Here is a 25,859-nt window from a genome sequence, read left to right on the forward strand (position 1 = left end):
TCAATAGAATTAAGCAGTAATGTTCCATTCACAAAAAAATGGTTTTTACATAAAAAAACTAAACTATAAAAAAACTCGAGCAAGCTGTAATATCTCAATTTATTTATTTATTGGAACAAAAAAATGCTAACCTTTTTAGCTAACAAAAAGCTTGGTAACAAAAACTTCCACAAAAGAATGACAGATTAACTTTAGGTTTCAGAAGGGTTTTTTTCAATGATGAGAAGCTTAAAGAAGGACTCAATTGTGGGTGGGAGGTGGGCAAGGAAAGAGAGGATCTCTTTAAAATTATAAATTGTTTTACAGATAAATAATGATAGACTCTACTGGTGAGATAGTAACACGAATGCACAAATATATGACCAGGAACATCTGGAGATGGAAAATATATTTAAAATTAGGTTGTATTTAACCAAGCATTAAGAGCAGACCAAGGCAGTGCAACAGATGTGTTATACAAGGACTTTCAGAAAGCCTTCAATTAGAAGCCAAATGGGACTCGTGACAGTTTATGTCCCATGGGATCAGAAACTGGGTGCTAAAATCAATTCAAAGGTGACTACAACAAAAGCAAAGAGTAGGTGTTAGAGCTATAATGATACAGTACCCTGCATGATCACCAGGGGTCCCAAAGCACTTTACAGCCAAAAACCTGCTTTTGATGTATAGTCACTAATAATGCAGAAAAAATAAGCAACTTCTCTCAGACTGACAAAGTGGATGTGCTTTCAGAAGGGATCTGTGCTGGGAACATTGTTGCTTATAATATACATAAATTATTTGAATTCAGAAATGAGACATGGTATTGTAATTTGCAAATGAGATACTAAATTATGGGTACAGCTAGTCACAATATGGAATATGCAACAAACTACAGGAAGACATAAACAATTGCAAAATGAGTGGCGAGACAAATTGCATTTAATATTTAGGTGGTTCAATTTGGCGGGAGAAATAAGGATATAATTTCCTCGGAAGGCAACAAAAAAAACTAATTTGGAGCAGAGATGTGGGAATAAAGATATACATATCACAATAAAGAAGGCATACAAGCTAAACTTCTGATCTGTATTGTGGAAAATTGAGTACAATGATGTTCATTCCTTTGGAGAAAAGTAACAAACCATTTGTTTAGGGCAGAGTAATGACTAATGTCAGATTATTAAATTAAGGGCTTTGATGTGATAAAAGCATGTAAGGAGTGCAAACAATAGCATGGAGAATTGGGCTGCATGACACGCTTCCATGCTGCACCATCAAAGAATAATGGTGAAGCAGAATCTTAACTGTCTTCAATGAATAAGATTGTTGCACAAAAGAAAGGAACTGTAAAAACTTTGGGAGCCAAGGTGGTTCATGTGGAGACTAACATGTGCAAAATTCATGTGACAATGACCTGTTTCTGAGAAATGACATTCTCTAATTCTATGAAAATCTCAAATGAATGGATATCGACTTTCCTGGGTGAAACTCTCAGTTTTAAATATATACATTCAGAAGTCTAATAAAACTACCAGCATCATGCAACATCAAAGTATATCTAAAATACTTCTCTTATTCAGCAATGTCACCATTGCATACTTACCTGTGTTATTCTCAAAATAAGTGTGGTCGATCAGCAATTTTACAGATATTACAAATATTTGTGACTTCTGCACACTTGATGATCGCACGTTGCCATTTACATTCAGGTACCACTCCAAACTTGAAAATAAACTATTCAACTTTCCTACTAAAATTCTCAGCCACAAAGGGAAATATCAACTTTGGATTAGACACAAAAGATGCAAGGTAAAAACAGCTGCACTGGACAAATGAGATACATTGAAAAATGCCCACAATTTACAGACTTGCAACTTGCCAAGTTAGGGCAAAGGCTGATTGTAAATCAAAAGCGACCTCAGCATTATTGTGTAATGCCAGCAAATGAATGGCATTTCATTAAGACAATGCAGCAACCGTACGAAGTAAAATACTTTGTTAACAGGTTTTATCATCCGTAATGCAAATTAAAATTCTCAAATGTCTTTGTGCTGAGCCTCCAGGACTGACTTCTCAATCACGTATGTATGTAACACACTGATTTGTATGACGTGGCTCACATAAGACATCACTGTAAATCAACAACTCATAATTGCAAACAGAATGGGTCTCACTTAGTTTGGTGGAAGTGAGATCAGTGACAATATTTCATACATTGATTCAGTAAAGAAATCACCAAGTAGATTGTCCAAGTAGTATATTTTCTCTTCGAGCAAAATCTGCAAATTAGCATTTTGAAAGGAGAGGAGGCTATCCAGTTGCCCTTCAATGCAGAAGCTGGATATGGTAACCAGAAACATGCACTCTTTTGACTATGCATATTTTCCTGCCTTTCTCCTATTTAGCTCTCCCATTTTTAGACTTCGCTGGTGAAGGGACAGGTTGCCCCAGGTCTTTGTTAGCATCACTCTAGTTACAGACACTGGTAATTTGCTTTCCAGTCCTCCAACCACCAAGCCCCACTCCATCTTTGCATCTGTACAAAATGCGTAATCCCTATTTAGTACTTAGTTATCAAAGTGTACAGGATCAGGAATTCCTCACACTGAGAATCTTGTCCTCCCATTCAGTGGCACAATGCTGGAGTCCTCTCAAGCTGCATCAGTACGTCAAGCTTTTACATATCATTTTAGTAAAAACTTCTAAAGTATTAACTTTAATTTTAGAACAAACTGGCTGTTGTATCAAATAGTAATAAGCAGGGGGTGGCACTGTAGCACAGTGGTTAGCACTGCTGCTTCACAGCTCCAGGGACCTGGGTTTGATTCTTGGCTTGGGTCACTGACTGTGTGGACTTTGCACATTCTCCTTGTGTCTGTGTGGGTTTCCTCCAGTTTCCTCCCACAGTCCAAAGATGTGCGGGTTAGGTTGATTGGTCATGCTAAAAATTGTCCTTAGTGTTCTGAGATGTGTAGGTTAGAGGGATTAGTGGGTAAATATGTAGGGATACGGGAATAGGGCCTGGGTGGGATTGTGGTCGGTGCAGACTCGATGGGCCAAATGGCCTCTTTCTGTACTGTAGGGTTTCTATGATTTTCTATGATTTGATTACTGGTGGCTCTTCATGAGCTTTTTGACCAGAACAAGACATTAAAAACTATTATATAGGCTGGATTCAAGAATACGCAATATTTTGTATATAAAACTATATTATTTCTTACTGTGACCAAATTACATATTAAATTTTCAGTCTTTGAAATACTTTAATAAGGTAATCTTTGACTTGATTAAAATTTGTACATATCTTTAATTTAAAAATCCTACAAAGCTCAATTACCATCATTTCACCATTTCAACTTGTATCCAGATACAAATCTAAATCTAGACAAGTACTGAAATGACCACCAGTAAGAAGTAAACTTTTTTTAAAATACCAATGTTAATTTAATAAAAATATGAAAGAAAGCAACAAATGAAGACAATCAAATGGATTAACAATTTATAGATGTGGTAACATTTATAATTGCATAAAACCTGATTATATATCTCAGAAGAGGATACAAAATACTGTAAAAACTGTTAAAAGTATCATTACACAAACTGAAAGTAATAAAATAGGCAACAGTCATCAAGCCTGGATGACGAGATCTGCTGATCAAGACATTATTTTTGACACAATACTGGATATGGCACATGCTCAGATCTTATTTGAAAGCCTCTACTGATGCCCTCCAATGTCACATCAGATAACGTAACTAGTGTTTTAGAGATCCGAACACAATGTTTATATAACAGGCATATGAAGATAAGTTTCCATACGAAGGTGTGTAAAGCAACCATTTTTTAAAAAAAATTGTTACAGGTCTCAACAAAATCAAACATATACATCTAAAGGCCCAGTGAAAGAATATCACCTTAACATATCAGTCCAATTTCTAACACACACACACACACACACACACACACAAATCAAATGCTACATTTGCCAAAGTAACCTTATGCTTTACATTTTGTTTGATTTGGATTTTTATTTTCAATACCAAATATCTGATGCATCTTCCTCATCTTCAATGTAAATTAATTTCTTACCGGTGCAATTTAATGAATAATATTCAAGACCAGCAATTCTGGCTAATGTAGCGCATCCTTTTCTCTAATACAAATATATTTATGTTTGATGAATTATATATAATGCATTGGTTTTTAAAAAAAAACAGAACCCATATAGCTTTGTAATACATCCTGACATGCTGTATTCTCTCTCTCTATATATATATATATATATATCTGGGTGCCATGACAATGTAGTTTATTTTTGCCTAAATTTTAAATAATGTGATGTCTAAAGTAACAATAGATTAAATATTTAAATACATTAAATTTGAATTCCATATTCAGTTCTTAAACATTTTCAAAGTACAGGAAACATGGTACCTTTATTTGAATGAGACAAAGAAAGCATGTCCTGAATTCACTCTACAAACTTGAATTTTAATATAAATGAAATGGTTAACAACAGATACTGGAACAATCTTACAGCATTACCAGGTTCCTGGAACTCTGGGTGCATTAAGTAAAATTCAGCCAGCTTTTGTGTACTGTATCGCCAGGAGGCTTATTTTGGTGATAATGCCTCCTCATTATTTACAACAGCAACTTCCATTTCAGGTTTCTGCCAATATAACCCATTCAGCTTTATAATGGGCCAATTTGCAAACCTGCTCTTGTGAATTACATTGGAATGACCCCAAAATATATTCCCAATTTTTCTACTAATGGAGCAATATATTAAGCTCATCAGCATCATAATAGCTCTGTTCTCCAACTGTTATTGTTTTCTTGCATTTTCAAAATTTTGAGACATTATTCTACTACCTTCACTCAGTCCATTTCAAACAGTACAGCAAATGCTGAGTAACTTCCAGAAACAGCACATAAATGCTAGCAGATAATTTCCAAGGCCAAGAATCAATTCTTTGTATATGGATAGTATTCAAAATTGTACCCACTATGATCACTTCTTTCTTCACCACAAGACATGTCTCTACAACTGTTTTAGCGTGCTGATGCCACACATTATTGCAAGAAGAGGCCCAGACAAGATCTTAAGAGGTCCTATTTAATTGGGCTGTTCCTCCTGATGTAAATTTTGTGCAAAAAAACATGCATGGCACAATAGTCAATTAGTTTCCCATATTCAATGACATTAAGGGTTCTTCCGTCATTTTTTGAGAAGGAAAGCTGGTTTCACTCCTACTCTACAAACGCAAGAGTGCAACTGACACTGACCACGAATGAACAGAATGACAGATTAGACAGTTTTTCCCAAGTGGGACATACAATCCTTGTCCATTATAGGGAACTTAGTCCCCCTTGGATACTGCTCAATAGGGCGGGACAATCCTGCATAGGGTAGGTTGAGACTCTGGTTACTGCCAAACTCTAAAAGCTAATAATATTAACAGCCTTCTAACTATTCTTCCCAAAAAGATTTTAAATAGGGCTGTTGCTCCAGGTATGCTCATCCACCCTAAGATATCAGGACGCTTTTACCCACAATGATCCCAGGTAATAGAAACCCACACCTCTCAAGACATAGGATGATAATAATGGCCCTATTGCTACTTTTTTTTCTTGAACAGCTAATCACTGGCAAAATGCTTTGAACAAGTATTGGGGCCCACTTAGGAAATATGGGTTGAAGACTCAACAACATACATTCTTACTGTGTCTTTAGTATAATAAATGCACTTAAGTACTTAACATATAAGCTTTTGCAGGGGACATTATTAAACATTTTCCTGTAATACATTCTTACAGTATGCATTATCACAAGTAAAGAATCAATCTATTATAAACCCAAAGAATAAATTATTAAAAGTTTTGAGGAAAAGATTAGGGAAAATTGACTTCATGGCAGTGGAACCAGCATCAGCTGTTGGACCTCTTTGCTAAAATTTTCAGAATCCTATAAAGGGGCTATGATTGATCTCGATACAAAAAGCAGTATTGGGATGATTAATTCAGAACAAGGTTGAATGATTAGGATCTAGAATGCACAACCTGAAATTGCACTGGAGGCAGATAAACACGGAAGAGGAAAGATTTATAGGGCTATAGACAAAGGACAGGTGTGTTAGATTAGTTCTGGTACACTTGCAAAGAGCTGTCATGAATACGGTGGGCAGAATAGTGCTGTAATCACATAATAGTTGTCACACAAAGACAAAACAATCATACTTGTATATAGAAGGCTGGTTACATCCCAATAATGAAAAGATGCAAATCACTTAGAGCATTGCTGCCAATAGAAGATAAGAATTAGCCTATCCAAACAGATACATAAATACATTCATATCCTCTACCAAGAATTCATAGATACCTTCTGCTAGAATCAGGAATGAAGTCATCTAAACAGATAAAGTATATCCAGACACCTGAAGTCTCTATCAGTATACTCTCACAAATGTAGGACTAACTGAAGATCAGGGACAGCCATCTTGCTTCAGGTCCGATCTTTGCAACTGAGAAGGTAAATCAGACCATTTGTGTGAAGGAATCAAGTTAACTAGCATGATATTCATCACAGGAAAAAAAGTTCAGCATCAAAAGTTCATCGACTGAGACTGTTACGATAGGAAGGATCAAAAGCTGAAGTGGTCATCTTTGCTGTTAAAAAAAATCCATGAAATTGGTCTATAAAAGTTGGAACAGAATTGTGCAGATAATCATCGAACGCATAAAATCTCTGGAATTTTACATATGATTCTAAATTCAAACTAATGCTCTGGTCAGAGTACATGAAATACTTAATTCAGCATTCAATGCACAATAACCGAAAGTTCACAGATGGATAGAAGAGATCTCTCGAGACATGTCCTTTAATGGGAGCCTAACTTAAAACACTTGTCCCTAATTCAAGTTTAAGGCCATAAATATAGAAAGACATGCAGTGTTGGTCTCGAAAAAAAGCATGACTGGTCATCCTTAGCTCAAATACTTATGATTATTAGGATATTTACTAAGCTAGTTGTACTCTGGGGCTGGCAGTCTCCAGCCTCCCAGCTGTGTATTCCTCGCCAGCAGGTGTTGCTTGCTAGCAGCAGGATTCTCTGGTCCCTCAGTTGTCAATGGGAATTCCCACTGACGTCACCCCACACCCACAGGAAACCCGCGGATGGGGGTGTGTTCAGGTGGGATGGAAGAATCCCACCAGTGACAGTGGCCGGAGAATTCTGGTCTGGATATTCATAATTTGGTTAAAATATCTTCCCTCTGTGACAGTACTAAAATCCACAAGGTCAGCTACTTAGGTTCTCCCATTTCTTAGCAAGTACAACCACAATCTAATGTTACTTACAGAACTTAAAAAAGGCAGGTAATTACTCACTGAAGAGGTAAAAAGTCTAAATTTAGTATCTTCTCCACAAAACGGACTTTGTTGGAACAGCATGTTAGTTCTATAAGCAGCTTGGAAGAAAGCTTCCCATTAATATGTTTGATCATCTCAGAAAGATAATAATTTACTAGCTTCTGTATTGATCAACATTATTAACCAAATATGCACAAATTATATACATCCAGGGACAGAGCATACAAACTTGTCATATTTAAATAATCAAGTTTGCATGGCTCATCATGCTTAAGCTGTTCTACATGAATATTTTACAGGCCAAGTGCATTACTTGTCTCGTGGAGCACTGGCTGTGACATTAAAGAGGTAGACAGATTCAAAGAATAAAAATTACAGCTACAGTAATTTTAGTGGATAATCCACCTTTTTAAAAAGTGCAAAAAAATGAATTTGCCCAAAATAACTCACTTCGTAAAACAATTGTCTTGGTGTGGCATCCCTTACAAGTTTTAAACTGAAGCTTTTAGAAAATTGAACTGAACATAAAGTATTGAAAATAATCTGCTTTTAAAAATGGAACCTTTGACATATTGTAATTATTTATTTTTTCAGATATTGTAGCAGGGCAATTCGTTATAATTTTGGGAGAGAAACACAAATACCGACATGCAGCTTGGTTCAAACAAATTTTTGATCTGTGGTTGCAAGATTTATAAAGAGCTAGGAATTTAGATATAATTATATCTAATGAAGGAGGACACATTTATGCATGTACAAGTCCAAAGAAAATGCAAAGAATACTTGTTAAACATGTTTTCTATTATGTTCACAAGCCCCAAAAGTTGTACCTACTTCATACTACATTTATTTCACAGATTAGCTTAATGGAGTTGAAGCTGCCAACTAACTGTGAACACTAATTAGAGCAACAGTTTGAACTGCTGCCCTGGCTACTGCAGGCACCAATTTCACTATTTAGTTTCAGAATGTTATTAGAAAAATATGTTACAAGTATATTTATATAGTATATCAACTTAAGAACATATGTCATATTATTAAATAACAGCACTGCAAAGCTTTATACATAGGATGATGAAATGGAGCCTTGTGAAAATAATGTTAGATACACCACAGAACAGGTTTCTTTGATGCTACAATGAATCTCAGGTGTAGGATAGCATTCTTGAAGATTGTTTATGAAATGCAATGCAAAATGCATGTAAAGTTAAATGCTTTTCGATTATTTATTTTAACTCCAATAACACCACTGCTTAGTGTTTTCTTTTAAAATAAATTTGTAAGGAATTTAATTTTGAAAATCGCTAACTATCTTGTATTGCGTCCTTGGCAATCCAATAGTCCAAAATGTTAGAATTTGCTGCTTAAGATATATTTGTAATAAAGCAGCATAAAGGATTATAGCACAGAAGGCCACTGTTGTATTTTTGTTGTACCACTGTCCTGTCCTTCCCATAACCTAATATCTTCCCCTACCTTGTTTATTCTTACTTTCTTAAAAAAAGGTCTGTTTAAAATAATCCAAATAGCCAAGCTATGTTTAAACAATCTATGAAAGAAGAAATCTATCTTAAAATGTTTCCTCACTAACTTAGAAACCATTTTAAAAAGTTCACTCATCACTGACTTTCCTAAATCTTTTACAGAAAAGGCAGGTTAAGGCTACAATTCTAACATTTAATTTGAAAGATAACACGTTTGGATAATACAGCATCATGCTGGCATTACATGGAATTTGCAAAGTTTGAATTTATACCTTGTTGACCTGCAGTGCTGTGAACAAAAAAAACTTGATATATTGTTCATCTTAAAAGTAAAACGTTAGTATTGAGATTAGAATTGACATAAATAAAGTTAATAAATAATTCAGTACAGAGGCATTGACAATGAGCATTAAAAAAAGGAACAAAGAAAATTCTGGAAACGCACAGCAGGCCTGGCAATGTTTGTGAAGAGAGAAATAGAGTTACCACTTCAGCACAAGGACTTTTATTTAGCACCAGGAAAATTAAGAGATGTGATAGATTGTAAGCAAGTGAAACAGGAGGAAAGTTGGAAAATGAACAAAAGGGAATGTCTGTGACAGGAAAGAAGGCAGCAATGATTAAATGATAGATGGGTTCCTGGCGGGCAAGGCCAGAGAGGGTGCATAGATAAGCTAGCATAGAAACCACACAGTGCAGAAGGCAGTCGTTTGGCTCATCGAGCCTGCACCAACAACAATTCCACCCATGCCCTAAGGGCCAATTTAGCACAGCCAATCAACCTAACCCGTACATCTTTGGAGTGTGGAGGAAATCTAGCACCCAGAGGAAACCCACACAGACATGGGGAGAATGTGCAAACTCCAACATGCAGACATTCACCCAAAACTGGAAATGAACCCAGGTCCCTGGCACTGAGGCAGCAGTGCTAACCACTGTGCCGCCAAATGGTAATGGGACAAGTATAAAAGCAAATGTTGAAGGAAGGCGCAAATGGAAGAATCATGAAAAGCTACTGTCCAAAAACAAAAGAGGAGAAACGTGAGACACCAACTAAAGTCACTGAAAGGAAACAAAAATGAGGCCAGGAGTTTTGATCTGAAAATGTTTAACTTCATGCCAAATACAAAAAGCTGTAAAGAGACTAATCAAAAGGTGTGCTGTTCCTCAAGCTTGCACTGAGCTTCACTGGATCACTGGAGGACATACAGACAGGGAGCTCAGAATAGGGGGAAGGTTGATAATTAAATTACAGGTGATTGGAAGCTTGAGGTCACGCTTATAGACTGAACAGTCCCTTCAGAATGCTGAAAAGGGGATGAAAAGATGCGTTTCATGGTGGCATCACCATGAAGATACCATGGAGATTTTTGGAGATACCAAAAATGGCAAAGAATGGTTCATTGCTTTTGAAAGTATTGCAGGTGAAAGATGAAGAGGAATCCACGATGGTTCTGGGAGGGAAAGAACCAAAGTGAATGAAATGAAACAGACACAGTTAAGGGACCAGTCAACCATGATAGGAGGTAGGGTTTCCCAGTTGAGCCAAAAATACAGGAAATGCTAGATGGAAGATTGCATCATCAGAACAGATGTGATGAAGATGGAGAAAATGGGAGAATGGAAAACAGTCCGTACAAGGTGCAGGATGTGAGGAAGTATAGGCCTGGTAGCTTTGGGTATCATACCCAGAAATGGAGATGGAGAAATAAGGGAAGGGAAAGTCTTTAGGGTAACCCATGTGAAGGCATGAGAAGGACAGAAATTAGAAACCAAAATTGATTAAATTCTTACAGTTCTGGGAGAAAAAAAATATGAAGTCCTGAACGGAAAGCTGTGCAGTGAGACTAAATGGAAGCATGCATCACAACAGCAGCAGAAAATCTGTGGTGATTCCGTTGAGGTGGTGGAGGCTGCCTCGCTAAATATTTTTAAGACGCGGGTTGATGGGTTTTTGATGAGAGGGGATTAAGGGTTATGGGGAGAGGGCGGGAATGTGGAACTGAGCCACGACAGATCAGCCATGATCTTATTGAATGGCGGGGCAGGCTCGAAGGGCCAGATGGCCTACTCCTGCTCCTATTTCTTATGTTCTTATTCCTAAGACAAGCAGACTGAGTTGCAGATACCTTATACATGCACTCCAGTGGTATACTTACTGGAGCCATTGGTCATGAAGCCTTTTGGAGAGTTAAGGGCCTTTGAACTATCAATGTTAGAAATTGTATAAGCACAACAGATGCAAAATTTAATTGAGTAACTGGTGAATTATTCTATGATAAAACATGAGTAATAACCTTTTTTTGTGGCACAGATACCTTATCTAACAGCAACAAAGCAGAGGATTTTTCTTAAGACTAAAAACTATAGATTTATATTTGAAACTTTAGCAAAAATTAGAAATACTTGAAAGACATTTGGCAATCCAATCAGCTATTGTATGGACCAAAGCTAGAACTCAAAAAGACCAAGCATGCTTGAGCCACAGTCCCAGCAAACCAATACCTCAAGCATACGAGGGGTCCCATTCATGCTACTGGGCCAACCAGACCAACTCATGGCAGGATGGAAGATGTCAACCAAAGTTTCCAGCATGCACATTATTCACAAGCTACGATAAAAGTGACCCTTTATATGCCAAGCTCTGTGACCACACTCTGATTATCAGAGGGTCTTTATTAATTCAAGATAAAGTAAAGCTCATGATTAATGCTAATTATTCAATTAATGTTAAATCTCTACAAACCACTGTAGAAATAATTTTTCTCATTGCTATTCTCATAGCAGAGAAAACTTCTGAACAGCACCAGAGTAAGAAAATACAGAAATACCAATTGGTTGTGAAAATGAAGGGTTTTTCTATTTGGGATTCTTACTCTGGATTGTAAATGTGTAATGCTTAGTAATTTTGGTACAAGAGGTGAAATTGATTGCACTTAAACTAAATGTTAATCAATTTCTTCCATTCTCACCATTAAAAATTTATGAACATATAGTTAGAGTCTATCAATATGTAGGCATGTTGACCCTGCTCAGGCATGAAAATGGTATTACCAAAGGAATTGCAAGTGGTGGCATTTTGATTAGTTTCCTTGAAAATCATAATTAACAGAGCCTAAGTAAAAGCCCTTGAAATTATGTCCTACATTTAATCCCAAGGCAAAACGGTTCCAGAGATGAGGGATTAGGTAAAGCTGGGTTTTTCTTGGAGGAAAAGAGATTGAGGGGAGATGTGATATAGATGGATAAGACAATGACAGGTTTGGACAATGTTAAGTTGTTCACATTAGCAGATCATAACAAGGAATAGGGAACCACAGATTTAAGGTTTTGGGCTAGAGATGTGGGGTTGGGAGGAGGAAGAGGGGAAAGGAGGATGCAAGGAAGATCTTTTTACACGCATCAAGATCTGGATCACTTCATCTATAAGGGTGACAGAAGGATAAACAATCGACAATTTCAAAAGGAAATTAGACAGGTACTTGAGGGAAATAAACTTACAAGGTTATGTGGATAGAACAGGGAAGGAAAGGTTGACTGGATGGCTCAGAGAACCAGCATGGATTTGCTGGGCCGAATGGCCTCTTTCTGTGCCATAATAATGGTTGGTTTTGGATTCACTTGGTTCCAAGGGGAAAGTTTGTGAAAATTCTCAAACAAGACAATTAATTACAGTCCGATATGTCACCATTTTAGTTTAATTCATATATACAGATCAACAAGAAGCCTGGCTGTTTTAAAGATTGGGCTGCACAAGATTAATAACAATTTATTCAAAGTGATGCTCTTTTGAGCAAATCCAGCTTAAATATCACTTTCTATTCATAGAGTTCTAATGTGACTACACAGAGCCCTTGCATTGAAGAACAGAGTTTTACATATCCTAAATAGTAAAATACTTGTGTCTCTATGCTTTGAAAAAGTCTGACAATCTGTGAGACAGCAAGAGAGCATACAATTTGGAAAAAAGGATTTTGTTAACAAATTTCATCTGAGGAATACACAAAATGGCAGACTGTATATATTTTTGTGTTAAGTAAACCCAAATATTATGAATATAGCTCAGAGTTACTCATAAAATGTATGGGACACCAGACTTTGGACAACTGGGTTAATGACCAAATACTTTCATCATGAATGTAATTAGTCTATGGGTATGATCTCCCATATTTGGTAGCATATTTGAGGTTCAAAGAGTTATTTGAAAGTACTTTTGAATAATACAGACATTGTCAAATACAGACTTCTAGGTGCAATGGCATTCTCCTACTGGATAACACTGAAGGATTCCTTTGTCAGGATAACAGCAGCTTGCACAAACATTTGCAAGGGTAACTACTGGAAGGAGAGGATGAGTAGCCTTGGTAGAATACGGACTTGCAAATAGCTTTCAATAGCTTCCGGGGAGTAGTTGCAGAAAACAATTTTATAAATTATTGATCACTGTAATTTTTTCTTTATATTGGATTTAGTAGAGATTTATCAATGAGGTTAATGAACGCTGCTCCATCTGTTAGTTTGCATTGGTTTCAACCTTCCTTTAAACTAGATTCAAGAGTCAGGTACAGTGCTCAAAAATTGGATTGGAGTGAGGAGTTGCTCATATGCTGTTTTTTTGGTCGGTTGTTGTGTTTCATGTTCAACGTTTTAAGTCACTTTTGTTACAGTACTGTCACACTATGTATTTTTGGATTGTTGTATGTTAATATTTGGTTTTGAGTATATGGCTTTGTTAGTTTAAAATAAAACCAGTTAAGATGAATCAAGTGTTCAGTATTTTTCCAATGTCCCTCATGTCTCAAATGGAGCTACTTTGGTGTAATATTTTCTTCAAAATATTTAGCAGATATCTGAAAGTCAGACTTCATCTAGATAAATATTTAATATTAAATTCTCATCAAGTTCCACTAATTTGGACATCAAATTTCGTAGTCTGGGAACTTTCTAGTCAGAGAACATGACACTTTAATTATATAAATGACTGTCAGATAACCACTTTCAAAACAGGAGACATATCTCGTAGTAGAAGATAATAGCTCCACTGAATTTGACAAGTAATATACAACAGCACCATCTGCATACATTGTAATTTTAGACAACTGTCTATATTAAAGATAATCAAAATACAAAGCCAGGAGAGCACAGGCTGAGTGCAGAACCATGGAGGGAGTCAAACTTTGGCTGGGAATTAATTTTCTTTTCTCTCGTTATCAATTACATTTTAACAGTTAAGATTGGAACTATTTTCTTCTTTGTGCATTTGGTACATATGAACAGGGTATAGCCAGAGACAACAGTAAAAGACAGAGATCACACAGATTTGACCCTGGTGGTTGCTGGAAGCACAAAATGGACAAACTGCAAATTTCCCGCAACTTAATGCATGCTCCAATCTTGGCGTGATGGCTTCAATTAAGATGTAAATTTAACCATTTTGTTGCAAATTATGCAATCAATAAACTTAAATGCTCAGTTCAGAAAAACATTTTTATGATCAGTACGTTCTAACTACTTACTTAGATTAATAGTAACATGGCCCAAAAAGCAGTTACAGCTCATTCGCTTATTACTTCAGCACAGACGAGGGATCAAATCTGGGCTATTCCTGGTCTGCATGGTCCAGCCACTCACTGAATAAACTCAGAAAGCCAACAGGAGCAGCTCACCTCCATAACATCTTAACAAATACAGCGTGGCCTGACCACAGAAATAAGACAAAAATTATCACAGTAAGAAAAAGTTATGTAATAAAACTGACTTCACCACCTGGGTTTAGTTCTGCTTTAGAGCACCAATATGTCAGACAGAGAGGCAGCTATTGCAAGTTTGATCTCAAAAACATCAGTTTGTTCACCACCTCAGGTGTCAGCTGGCCTTTTTGCTTTCCTGAAAATGTCTCACCAAAATTATTCATACAGTCACTTCTTGCACCAACTGCTGGCACAGCCAAAAGCCAAAAGGCAAGTTTGGCTAACTTAGGATGCTTTTGAGTGGCATTTGACCAGTAACTGAACAAGTCTACAGTTTTATTGGGCACAGGTTCCTTTAAATATTGAAATACTTCATCTTTTCGCTCATCCTGGTTCACCTCTTTCTTTGGTGATGCTTTCAGATTTTCATTAATCCCACACATTTTCTTTCTTGCAGGTTCAAATTCAATGACATCTTCACGAGACTGTCCAATGTCTGAAATCATTTCACAAACTCTATTGATTACCTCTTCTTGTTGGTAGTGTGGCACAGACCTCAAATGCTTCAGATGTGGGTCAAGGACCATTGCTACTTTGTGGGCAGTCTCCACTTTAAAGTTCTCCTTTAAAGACTCCAGAAAAAGGTGGCACAGTTTACTTACGGTGCCAGCATCATTAGCTTTGGAAGTGAAAAGTTTCTCTAATTTCACGTAGGTTGGGAGCACAAGCTGTAACGTTGGTTTGTTTTCACAACTCAGTTCTATTACAGCCTGTTTTACTGGAGCCAAAATGGCTGTAAGGTTGCTCAACAAACTTTTATTGCAGTTTTGGAGGTGCTTGAGTTCCTTCCTTCCACTGATTAATTCTCGTAACTGCTCATACTTCTCATGTACAAGGAGGAGAGAATCTGCAACAGAATTCCAGCAACAAGGGACCTGCTGCCCTTCAAGAAGGCTGGATAATTCTGGAGTGACGGTGCCTTGTTCCAGCGAACTCATTAACTGTATACAGTTACTCACAAGTTCAGTAACTTCTGGCATGTTTTGTGCCTGCAATGTCCTTTCATTAAGTACACTCCTTACTGTTGAGTTTAATGCACAAGCTGAACATCGTAGGCACATTCCAGCTTTCAACAGTGTGGCTGAACTGACTTTGCTATCCGTGACATAAATTGTTCGCATCTCTGACATGACAAATTCTGAAAGTACATTCAACACCCACTGGTGAACCTGCTCACCAGTTTCTTTGCCATCTACTTCTTTAATGCCTAGGACATATCTCTTCATTTGCAATCCCTCTACTTGATGTGCTGTTAGAATGTAGTAGGACTCCGAGCCAACATTCTGACAATGACAGGTGACACCTATTCCCCAGCATGCATTGCTTCCAAGTGCGCATGTGACTTTTACCTTCACCTGGTTGTACATTCTGGGCAGATGTTTCAGAGCAAGTGTATTCATGTTCCCAAGGATGTCAGCCACAGGAAAGGATCCATAGCGAGCACCAACATCAACAAGTGTCTGAGCAAGTTTGACAAAGTCTTTTCCATTTATCACAGTCAGGGCGTTCAGGTCAGAACACATCACTCTGAGCAACTTTTCAGCAATGAGTTGACGTTCTTTTTCAAGGACTGAGCTATTCACTGCAAATGAAAATAAATCATTATGTAAACAACTGCAATTTATAATTATAAAGATGCTTCCCGATAGCTACACAATGCTCTGATATTTATGTCAATGTTTCTGTTTAATCATTTCCCTTGCCTATTTCATCAAGTTAATGAAAATGTTATCATGTGCACTTGCATACAAGCTGTTCAAAGATTTAAGTAGGGGAATGGGTCGCAGGAGAGGCAGAGTTGGTGTGGAGAGTGGAACTTCATTAATACAAAGTAGATATCAGCAATATAGCACATATGCACAAGGATTCAAATTTCTGGGAACCAAGAGCAACTGCGGTCAATAAGCTGGCCCCTCAAACCACTGCAAATATGAATTATGTTTAAAGCATCCAACTGGATTTTAAAAAGGAGATTTTATTGGGCAACATCCCTTAAGAAGCTGTTCGCCTTAAGAGATCAGAAATTCAAAATTTTCACTGAAAAGACAGAACTTGGTAACTGCAGCATCTCAAGCAGCACAGTCAGCAAGCAAAGTCAATCTGAAAAACATAAGAATTAATTGCCACTGAGGAAAATCCGAAGCCTTGAAGAACAAATCTAAAGCTGATTGCAGACAGCCCCCTACACCCAAACCCATATCCATCCAAATTAGTTACAAATGCGTTTTTAAAGCAGAATAAACTTTATACTCTTGTGTAAGGTTTTTTCTTACTTTGTTACTATTAATCTTCTTTCAGCACAAGTTAATGATGAATTTTACCATATATTCTTGTTTAATCTGGGGAGTAATTTAAATTATAGAGACTGATAATTACTTGCTGTATTCTACTTAAAAATATGAAAATGCAAACTAGGCCCATACTTTGTCAGATCACTGGCAACTAATAATCCAGTATTGTTTTCAACTCACGCATATTGCTCTGAATATTAGATCTACCAACTTAACTGCTGCATTACAAGACACATTCATGAAAAACGTCCTAAAATTTGAAATGAAGGAACTTCTGCTAAGTTTCAGCACTGCATTACGCTAAACTTCAAGTATACATTATACAATATTTTTCTACCTGTTTTTTTTAGGTAGAAAGTGGAGAATAGGATATCATGTATGCAGGACATTTCTTATACGAGTATACATGCCATTACAGTGCTTTGTCTAAAAATATTTGTTGCTTTGCTTCATTTGGCTGAATACTTTTTTGGAACAGATTTGAAAAAAAATCAAATCAAACATACAAATTGGACAAAGCAGATAACATACAATTCAGTTATGTTACTTTAAATTCAATGTACTTCATTAAGCAGGCTCTTGCAAAAAAAAAGTACCTCTCACATTTTTCTTAGAAAAATTATTTTAGCTGTTCCCACATAATTTAACTTTGCGTCAGTATTCACGAAGGAGAGGGACTTGTTGTCTGGAAATGTCTTGGAGGGAATTGTTGACCCGTTGGAGAAAATATCCATTACAAGGGAGGAACTGTTAGGGTTTTTAGGTAATATTAAAACTGATAAATCTCTGGGGCTTGATGGCATTTATCCTAGGCTGCTCAGGGAGATGAGAGATGAAATTGCTAGGCCTCTAATGCAAAGAGGGTTGCGGGAGCCTGGAACGCACTGCCAAGTAGGCTGGTGGAGGCAGGCATGCTAGAGTTGTTTGAGGCTTACCTAGAAAGGCACATGAGCAGACTAGAAATGGAGGGATACAAAAGATTGTTCTAATTAAGGATCAAGAGCCTCAGGACGTTCCTGGGAATCAATAGATTCCTATGGGCCATCCAGCATATTGTATGGCTCACCTGTCTGACGTTTGAGCTTCTCGGGATCTTCCGTGAATGTCCGTATAAGCTGTGTATGTTTATTGATGTGTTTTTTTTAACATCTACAGGTGATTCGGTCCACCTTGTTGGCCAACAAGGGGCATACACGCGGTGGGTCTTGCGAGGGCTACTCTTGGATGTTGCTTCAAGAGTTGCCTAGTGCTTCACGTCATTAGTGTACGCTTAAACTGGACCAACTGACAGGCAACACGACAGCTCAGTGACTATCACTCTTTGCTGTGCAGATACATGGACCTGAGTCGGATCTCCAACTTGGGTCGGTGTCTGTGGGAGTTTGCACATTCTCCCCCTGCTTGCGTGGGTTTTCTCCGAGTGCTCCGGTTTCCTCCCACACCCCAAAAACGTGCTTTTAGGCTGACTGGTGTTAACAAATTGTCCCTAAATTAGACCTCCCTTAATCTGGCGCACACATAATTCTCTAAATTTGCACACCTTTATTATGGAGTCCTAGAGGCGTAGACAAAAGTCATAGGTAGGAGGAGGATTGAACGAGGCACTCACTGAATTTTAAAATGGCGGCGCAAGCTTGTAGGGCCGAAGGGCCTGTTTCCTGTGCTGTGTTGTTCTTTGTTCTTTATAATTTCTCATTTAGCTTTCACATACTGAAGTGAGCACAAATGTGAATTTTAAATGAGAATCATTTACTTTTCCAATGTTTGTCTCCCTGTATTAATGATTTTCTGAGGCAAGTGCTAAATGACCACTTACTACTCCCCCACCCCCACATGAAATACTGCTAAACTGAACCTTACAACGAACCCATTTTGTATTGCTGTCAAGTGTGGTGCTGTTCAATACACTTAACATTTTGTTTTGATAGGGATTAAAATTAGAAAAGGAAATCCAGATCCAAGCTCAGGCAATACTAATATATTCATCTTAGAAACTCCAAGCACTTTTTCCCACATTTGTCCAGCACTTCAACATTAGACATACCATCATTTGTGCAATTGCTCTGGCGGTGTGCATTCTTCTTCTCTGGAGAAGCAGCAGCAACAGCTGTAGTCGTAGTAGCAGTAGCAGAAGTAGAAGTGGATGTAGTGGCAGCAGCAGTGCGAGGTGTCTGTACTTGTTTAATCGCTAAGCTGTTTTCATTATCAGCTAGAATAAAAGAAACCATGTGGATTACAAGACTAAATAGAATGAAAAAGAGGATTAACAACCTTATAGTATTTTCAGTTGTCTGGAACAAACCCCCCATACAACTAGAGTCTGACCACTACTGTGCCATATTACTGAGGTGAACAGGAAAGTAGGGGTAGCGGGCAAGGCAAAAAAAAGTACCAGCTTCTTTCTAGATGTTTTGTTATGCAGTACACTGGTGCCATTGTACTCTGTTATTCCTGTACTATATCACTTAGTTTCGGGAATTGTCTGCTTTACATCCATTTCAATCTCCAGGACATGGGTCATGGTGTGGAAAATGTCCCTTGGAAGAACAAAGACACCAATCTCAAAGGCAATTCGGGTCTTGCCAGCAATGCTCACATCCCATGAACAAATAGAAAAAATGCAACCTTTGTCAAAGAGACTGTATCCTCTGTACAGAAGCGGTGAACAAGTAGCTATCAAGACTGATGTGTAGCATGAAACTACATGGGTCATATAGAACACTTAAATGGACGTTCACGTAAGTTTGCATTTTGCTCAAAATAATGACCATAACACATCTTAATGTTTCAACTTGGATACAAGCAAATGTTTCAGGGTTGAAGAACAGTCTGGCATTCTTGTCCATACAAAACTATTTGGATTGTAGGAGAAATCTTGTACATTCTTAAAAAAAAAGGCTGCTGCTCAAGAGTGATCCAATTACTAACAGCGAATTTAATAGCGAAAAAGTTATCAAAAATTATAGGGAGATCGTCATCAGTTAGGGAAGTGGGCCGAGGATTGACAAATAGATTTCAATACAGATAAGTGAGAGGTGTCGTATTTTGGAAAGACAAACCATGGTAGAACTTATACAATGAATGATAGGGCCCTGGAGAGTGATGAGGAACAAAGGGACCTAGGAGTACAAGTAAATAGTTTGTTGAAAGCAGCGTCACAGGTAGATAGGATGGTGAAAAGGGCATTTAACACACTGGCCTTCATCAGTCAGGGCATTAAGTATAGGAGTTGGGACATTATGTTACAGTTGTATAAGTCGTTGGTGAGGCCGCACTTGGGAGTATTGAGTACAGTTTTGGTCAGACATTGGCAAACTGGAAAGAGTGCAAAGAAGATTTACGAGCATGTTGACAATACAAGTGGGCCTGAGTTATATGGAGAGTTTGGCCAGGCTAGGACTTTATTTCTTGGAATGTAGGAGAATGAAGGGTGACTTTATTGAAGTCTACAAAACCATGAGGAGCATACAGAGGATGAACGTGCAGTCTTCTTCTCAGGGATGGGGACTTGAAAACTAGAGGGCAAAAGATTTAAGGTGAGAGGGGAAGATTTAAAAGGGATTAGAGAGGCATCTCCTTCATGCAGAATGCGACCAGTGTATGGAATGAGCTGCTTGAGCAAGTGGTTGAGGTGAGTACAATAGCAACATTTAAAAAGCACTTGGATAAGTACATAGATGGGAAAGAATTTGAGGAATGTGAGCCAAATGTGGGCAACTGGGACTAGCTGGGAGGGGACCATGGTCTGCATGGACTTGTTGGACTGAAGGGCCTGTTTTTGTGCTGTATTGCTCTGCGACTATGGACGTAGATAAAAATTAGGTGATATAACTTGGCTCAAAATGAAATCTGTATAGAAATTATGACAAGAACCAGATGCTCATAAGTACCACATGGTCAGAACGTCACCGAAGGTAAAGTTTACTCGTACCTCAGTCTTGGCTAAGCGTGGTTTCCCATGAGTGTATTTTGAATTAAAGGCGCATTTAACTTATGACAAACAAGATAGATATGAACCATCTCAATTTACCTTGTACACTGCTTTCATCAACCAATACAACCAAGGATGTTCTACTGAATTGCAGTGAGGATTGTGAAAAGTAGCTCAAAGATTTTCTGATAATTCCCAATCCATATATTACACACACGCCCTGGACTACCTCACATGGATTTTCAGCTGAGAGCATGTACTTACGCACATTTTTAAATGTGATCCCTAGAATACCTAATTATGCACTGGGATGATACATCTGCACTTGATAGACATCAAGGTTTGAGATTTGTTTGGTATGATATAATTTGATGTCTTTTGTAATAGTCACTTGGTAGTGCAGAACATGTGAATTGCAGAAAAAAAAGAGACATGATGTCAAAGTTTTTCCATCTTGCACTCATCAGGACAGATGCAAAAATGCTAAATTTCAAAGGAAGCCTCAACACAGTGCATGAAAAAAAGATGCAATTGGTTGGCAAGATGATTCTAACTGGTCAAGGCATTGGCACGAAAAATGCCTGCAAAGTAGAGGTCCCTGTGCATGAATAAATGTGGCTTCTAGCAAATTTAAGTGAACCATATTGTGAGCCAACCAATAATCTTAAATTGGTGCCAATGCCAGGTATGCATCTGAACGCACCACTAACGGATTCTATCACACAGCATGTTCCTGGTTTGCAATAGGCAGAATGTTGACTCTGCTCAACCAGCCCACGCCTGCAACTTTGAACATAATGTCTCATGTTTGATGTGGTTCTGTGATTAGACAGCAATTTGCTGAACAATTCTAAATGTTGCAACCAATTTAACATCATCACTTGGACTTAAACTGTAGCTCACTTTTCCTTGCTAGAAGCTACACATGCATATGCAGGGATCTGTCTTCTGCAAATGGAAAGAATATGTCCAACCATTGTGTCTTTTTCAAAGTAAACAAAAACGTGTGAGGTAGCTGTTCTTTGGTGCATTCTTTATGGTAATGCCTTTAACAGAGTCAACCCTCATATCAATCAGAATTCTTCTCATGCAGTATGAATTGTTGTTCCTTTGACATGTGGCATTCTTGCTTCTGCCCTGATGAGTACAAGACAAAATATTTTGACAACTCAACTCTTTTTTCAGCAAGACCCCGTTTAGTAGTGTTTTCACAGAAATAATTCCTTGTATTCAAAATGCTTATTTTACCTCCATTTGTAAAATACTGCTCAGAGCAGTAATATGGTGGATGATTTCAACACAAACAAAATTAAATGGGAACTACAGATCCTCAACAACTGTTACCTTAATCTTGAATTTGAAAGGAGACTTTTATTTTACATACATCTTTGTAATGCACATGAAACCAGGTGTTTAAGAAATTAAAATTTTTATAGCAATGTATGTTAAAGGGTTATAGCTTAAAAGATGCCTGCATTTTGTAAAGCTTTATATTCTTACAATAAAATTCCTGATACAAGTACAATAAACGGAATTTGTTGTGAAGAGTGTTTAATACCCAAATGAACCAACAGAATTGTTAGGGAAAAAATACCCTTACCTGTGTGGGAATGCATGTGCTCTATTAGATTGTTATAAAACTGGAACTGAATTCCACATGCCCCACAGGTGTATTGCTCTTAAATGGAACAGAAAAGATAAAAATCAGAAACGATAAAGTCAATGCAACAATGGAGTATTGTGCTCCCATATAAAAATACCAAATTCAAATTTCAACTGTGACCATTACATTGTTTTTGCCTACGGGCAAAATTCATCAGTTCTTAAATAGATCCTCCACGGCAAGTTTCCCTTAAACCATTCCCATGAGCTCATGTGACTGATGACATCCCCTTCTAACCAAAGACAGTATGGATGAATGAACTAATATGGAGAGAGGAAAGAAAAAAATGTAGGAAAAATAAAAACTGAAAAATGAAAACCAGATGGAAGATTTCTTTAATAAAAATGCCTACACGAACAAACCAAATCTGATATTGAAAACCACAGCCCATCGTGCAATATTCAAACATGCTATTACCACTGCACCATTTGGCCACAGCATCCGAGAGGTGTTCTCAAAAATACAATTACCAACTAAAATCTTAAGAAGCAACTGGAATTTTAATACGAAACTACCACACTAAGTTTAAAACAAATGCAATTCGATTTCAATGGAGGAAGAGAATATTTTGTAAACCACAGATTGAAGCCATCAATATTCTTCCTACATGATCTTACAAATTCATTATTTATATTACATTTTTTTAATCATAGAATCAAAGAACCCTACAGTGCAGAAAGAGGCCCTTCGGCCCATCGAGTCTGCACCGAACACAATCCCACCCAGGCCCTACCCCCATATCATACCCACTAATCCTTCGACACTAAGGGGCAATTTCTTAGCATGGCCAATCAACCTAACCCGCACATCTTTGGACTGTGGGAGGAAACTGGAGTACCCGGAGGAAACCCACGCAGACATGAGGAGAACGTGCAAACTCCACACAGACAGTGACCCGAGCCGGGAGTCAAACCCAGGACTCTGGAGTTGTGAAGCAGCAGCGCTAACTACTGTGTTACCATGCCGCCCGTGTCACAACTGAACAAAAAAGAGAAATCATGGTTATGTTTGAATTGCTCTGTGGAGAAGCTCGGGTTTGTTTGATGCATAGTTCTCCGGCATTAACTTAATCTTGGTCATTTGCGATAGATTTAAGTGAGATTCAGCTACTTATAGCTTTCCTTAGACACACTGAAATTACTGTGATCTTAAGGAAATAACATATTTAACTGATGGTCTGAGGTTCATTTTAACCATCCCTCCTTTATGTTACCTCCATCCTTTTGAGCACCATGGCATTTAGGCCAAGTGAAGATAGGTCATAGCCAGTGTTCTTGTCGATGATTAGCAGGAAGCGCGCAAGTGTTATCTGAAAGAACTCATTCTGCTTTTTCTTGCTGAAAGTGTGCTTTTTCTCAGAACTGCCTGGGACTCAGAGCAGAACATTAGCACATCAGAAATGTCAGCTGCGAATCAGTGTTTTATTGTTCTATGAAACAACACGTTGGCGCACCAGGAATTGCATTCCTTAGCCACTTAAATTAAAGAAAGGAATCATGACATGAAGTTTTTTTTGGAGCTACATTCTGGATTATTCAGCCATCTATGGGAGTAAAGTTATTTGGGAAAAATTGATTCAAATAATACCTAAGGTTTTTGAGGCTGAAAAATACAAATAAATACTGATGAGAAGTTAGTTCCAAATGATGGCAAATTCTCATTAATGTAACTTGCCATACAATGTAACTTTGGTTAGGATGCGTCAAAAAGAATGATTCAGTCAGCTTTTTATAATGCAGCCATTTTTTAACCTTTTACAACAATTTTCCTGCTCAGTGTTCTTGATTCTGGGTTGCTATAGACAGGAAAGAGATTGAACTTTATAATGTAGGTTTCCATTGTATTTCCACTTAACATTACTTCAAGCCCAATCCTTTCTGCAACTGGAAAGGAATGACATAACACCCCTGCATCATTGTTTTGGTCACACTGTTCTGCAGACAAGTGACCTGAAGACTGCCCATAAACCAGGGTAAAAGTGTTGCGGGGCTATAGATCTGAAAAGTAAAAACCAGCAAATTCTGCTCATTACAGGAAGGGCTGCATGGAGAAGATAAGACCATTTAGTTGCTGTTTTTCACAACTCAACAAATTGATAATTTAATTTTACTCTGCTAAAGACTTTAAAGTTAGCAGCATTTTTCACCTTCCTGCCCTGACTGGGAACGAGTGCCACATTTTAGGAACCCTGCATTCCATCATCCAGCACATGCAAGCCAAACCTGCAGTGGACTTTGATAAAATTGCAACAATTAACTTACATCTGCAGCTTTATACTACATTAATGCCAGCAATACAATACAGTATATAATATCAGTATTATGCATGACTTTCATGTCTTGGCAATTTAACCCATTCTTTAGTTATCTAAAGGATATATTATTTATTCATGGGATGTGGGCATTGCCAGTTGGGCCAGCATTTATTAACCATCCAGAATTGCGCTGCAAATCATTGCTGTGGGTCTGGAGTCATATATATGCCAGATCAAGAAAGAACAGTTGATTTCCTTCCCTAAAGGACATTTGTGAACCAGACAGGTGCTTTCAATAATCAATGGTTTTATGGTCATCATTGTTATTGAATTCAAATTTCACCACCTGCCTTGGTCGGATTTGAACCCAAACTCTTAGAGCATTACCCTGTGTCTCTAAATGACTAGTCCAATGACAATACCACTACCAGGAATATCTAGATGAAGGCAAATCCTATATGGTAATGATTTGCTGTGATTATGTATAAACATGCAATGCAAATAAACATGTGTTTCATTGTTACACTGAATAATTGAGGTGTGAATACAGAAATTTAGTTGGTAAATATTTACATTTTTATCACTAATTTCTACAGCAAATACTTCATAAATTACCTCTTGCTCTGCTATTATGTGCATGTTGTCTTAAGCAGGTGCAGTGTTTATGTTCATTTCCACAGCTCTGACATGTGGAGCCATCTGCAAACATTAAACAAACCATACCTCATTCGCAATTTCCACAAATTTTCAGAAGCAAAATTAACTTTATCACATCAGTATGTTCAAGCATTTTCACTTCAACATCTTTTGTAAATTAAAACGATTTATTTATTTTGTACATATACATCAGACTTTTGCTTTAAATTTCAAGCAAGCTTGCATTAAAAGTTAATGACTGTAATAAAGATTAAGTCTGACTTACTTTTGACAGAAGGCAGACCTGACTTTTGTACGCTGGTACCTCCTGGAAAGCATTGTGAGATCAGTGCATTTACTTCAAAAGAAGCATTTATAATGCAATATGCAGAAGTACAACAAACTATGTTTGTAGTAATGCTGTATGTGCAAGATTCTCGATTGTTCATATGTTAATACAAGCAATCTTTCTCGTTATACTGCTATATTCTACTTA

General features: G+C 37.5%; 2 protein-coding genes across 9 annotated transcripts in view; one reads left to right on the forward strand and one right to left on the reverse strand.

Annotated features, from left to right (window-relative positions):
• Positions 1-25,859, forward strand: part of LOC145358204 (uncharacterized) — a 131,843-nt gene that overhangs the window by 95,358 nt on the left and 10,626 nt on the right. Inside the window, exon 23 of one of the 2 annotated variants that reach the window (XM_080212001.1) lies at positions 18,035-18,906. The exons of the other annotated variant lie outside the window; for it this stretch is intronic. The gene's annotated coding sequence lies outside the window, so the exon portion shown is untranslated. Of the gene's footprint in view, positions 1-18,034; positions 18,907-25,859 lie in introns of those variants that run through there. 2 annotated transcript variants of the gene reach the window in all.
• The window catches only part of znf618 (zinc finger protein 618), a 129,888-nt gene continuing 116,549 nt past the window's right edge, over positions 12,521-25,859 (reverse strand). For 5 of the 7 annotated variants that reach the window (XM_080211996.1, XM_080211991.1, XM_080211995.1 and 2 more), the window contains 5 exons: positions 25,650-25,691; positions 25,343-25,426; positions 22,411-22,488; positions 18,924-19,088; positions 12,521-16,170 (listed from right to left, as the gene is read on the reverse strand). In XM_080211996.1, the coding sequence (XP_080068122.1) occupies positions 14,654-16,170; positions 18,924-19,088; positions 22,411-22,488; positions 25,343-25,426; positions 25,650-25,691 (1,886 nt within the window). In that variant the 3' untranslated portion in view covers positions 12,521-14,653. The remainder of the gene's footprint in view (positions 16,171-18,923; positions 19,089-22,410; positions 22,489-25,342; positions 25,427-25,649; positions 25,692-25,859) is intronic. The other 2 variants (XM_080211992.1, XM_080211993.1) reach the window with 2 other exon arrangements.

This window comes from Carcharhinus amblyrhynchos, chromosome 25 (genome assembly GCF_965287045.1).
Source record: "Carcharhinus amblyrhynchos chromosome 25, sCarAmb.v2.hapA, whole genome shotgun sequence".
In the NCBI taxonomy this organism is placed as follows: Eukaryota; Metazoa; Chordata; class Chondrichthyes; order Carcharhiniformes; family Carcharhinidae; genus Carcharhinus; species Carcharhinus amblyrhynchos.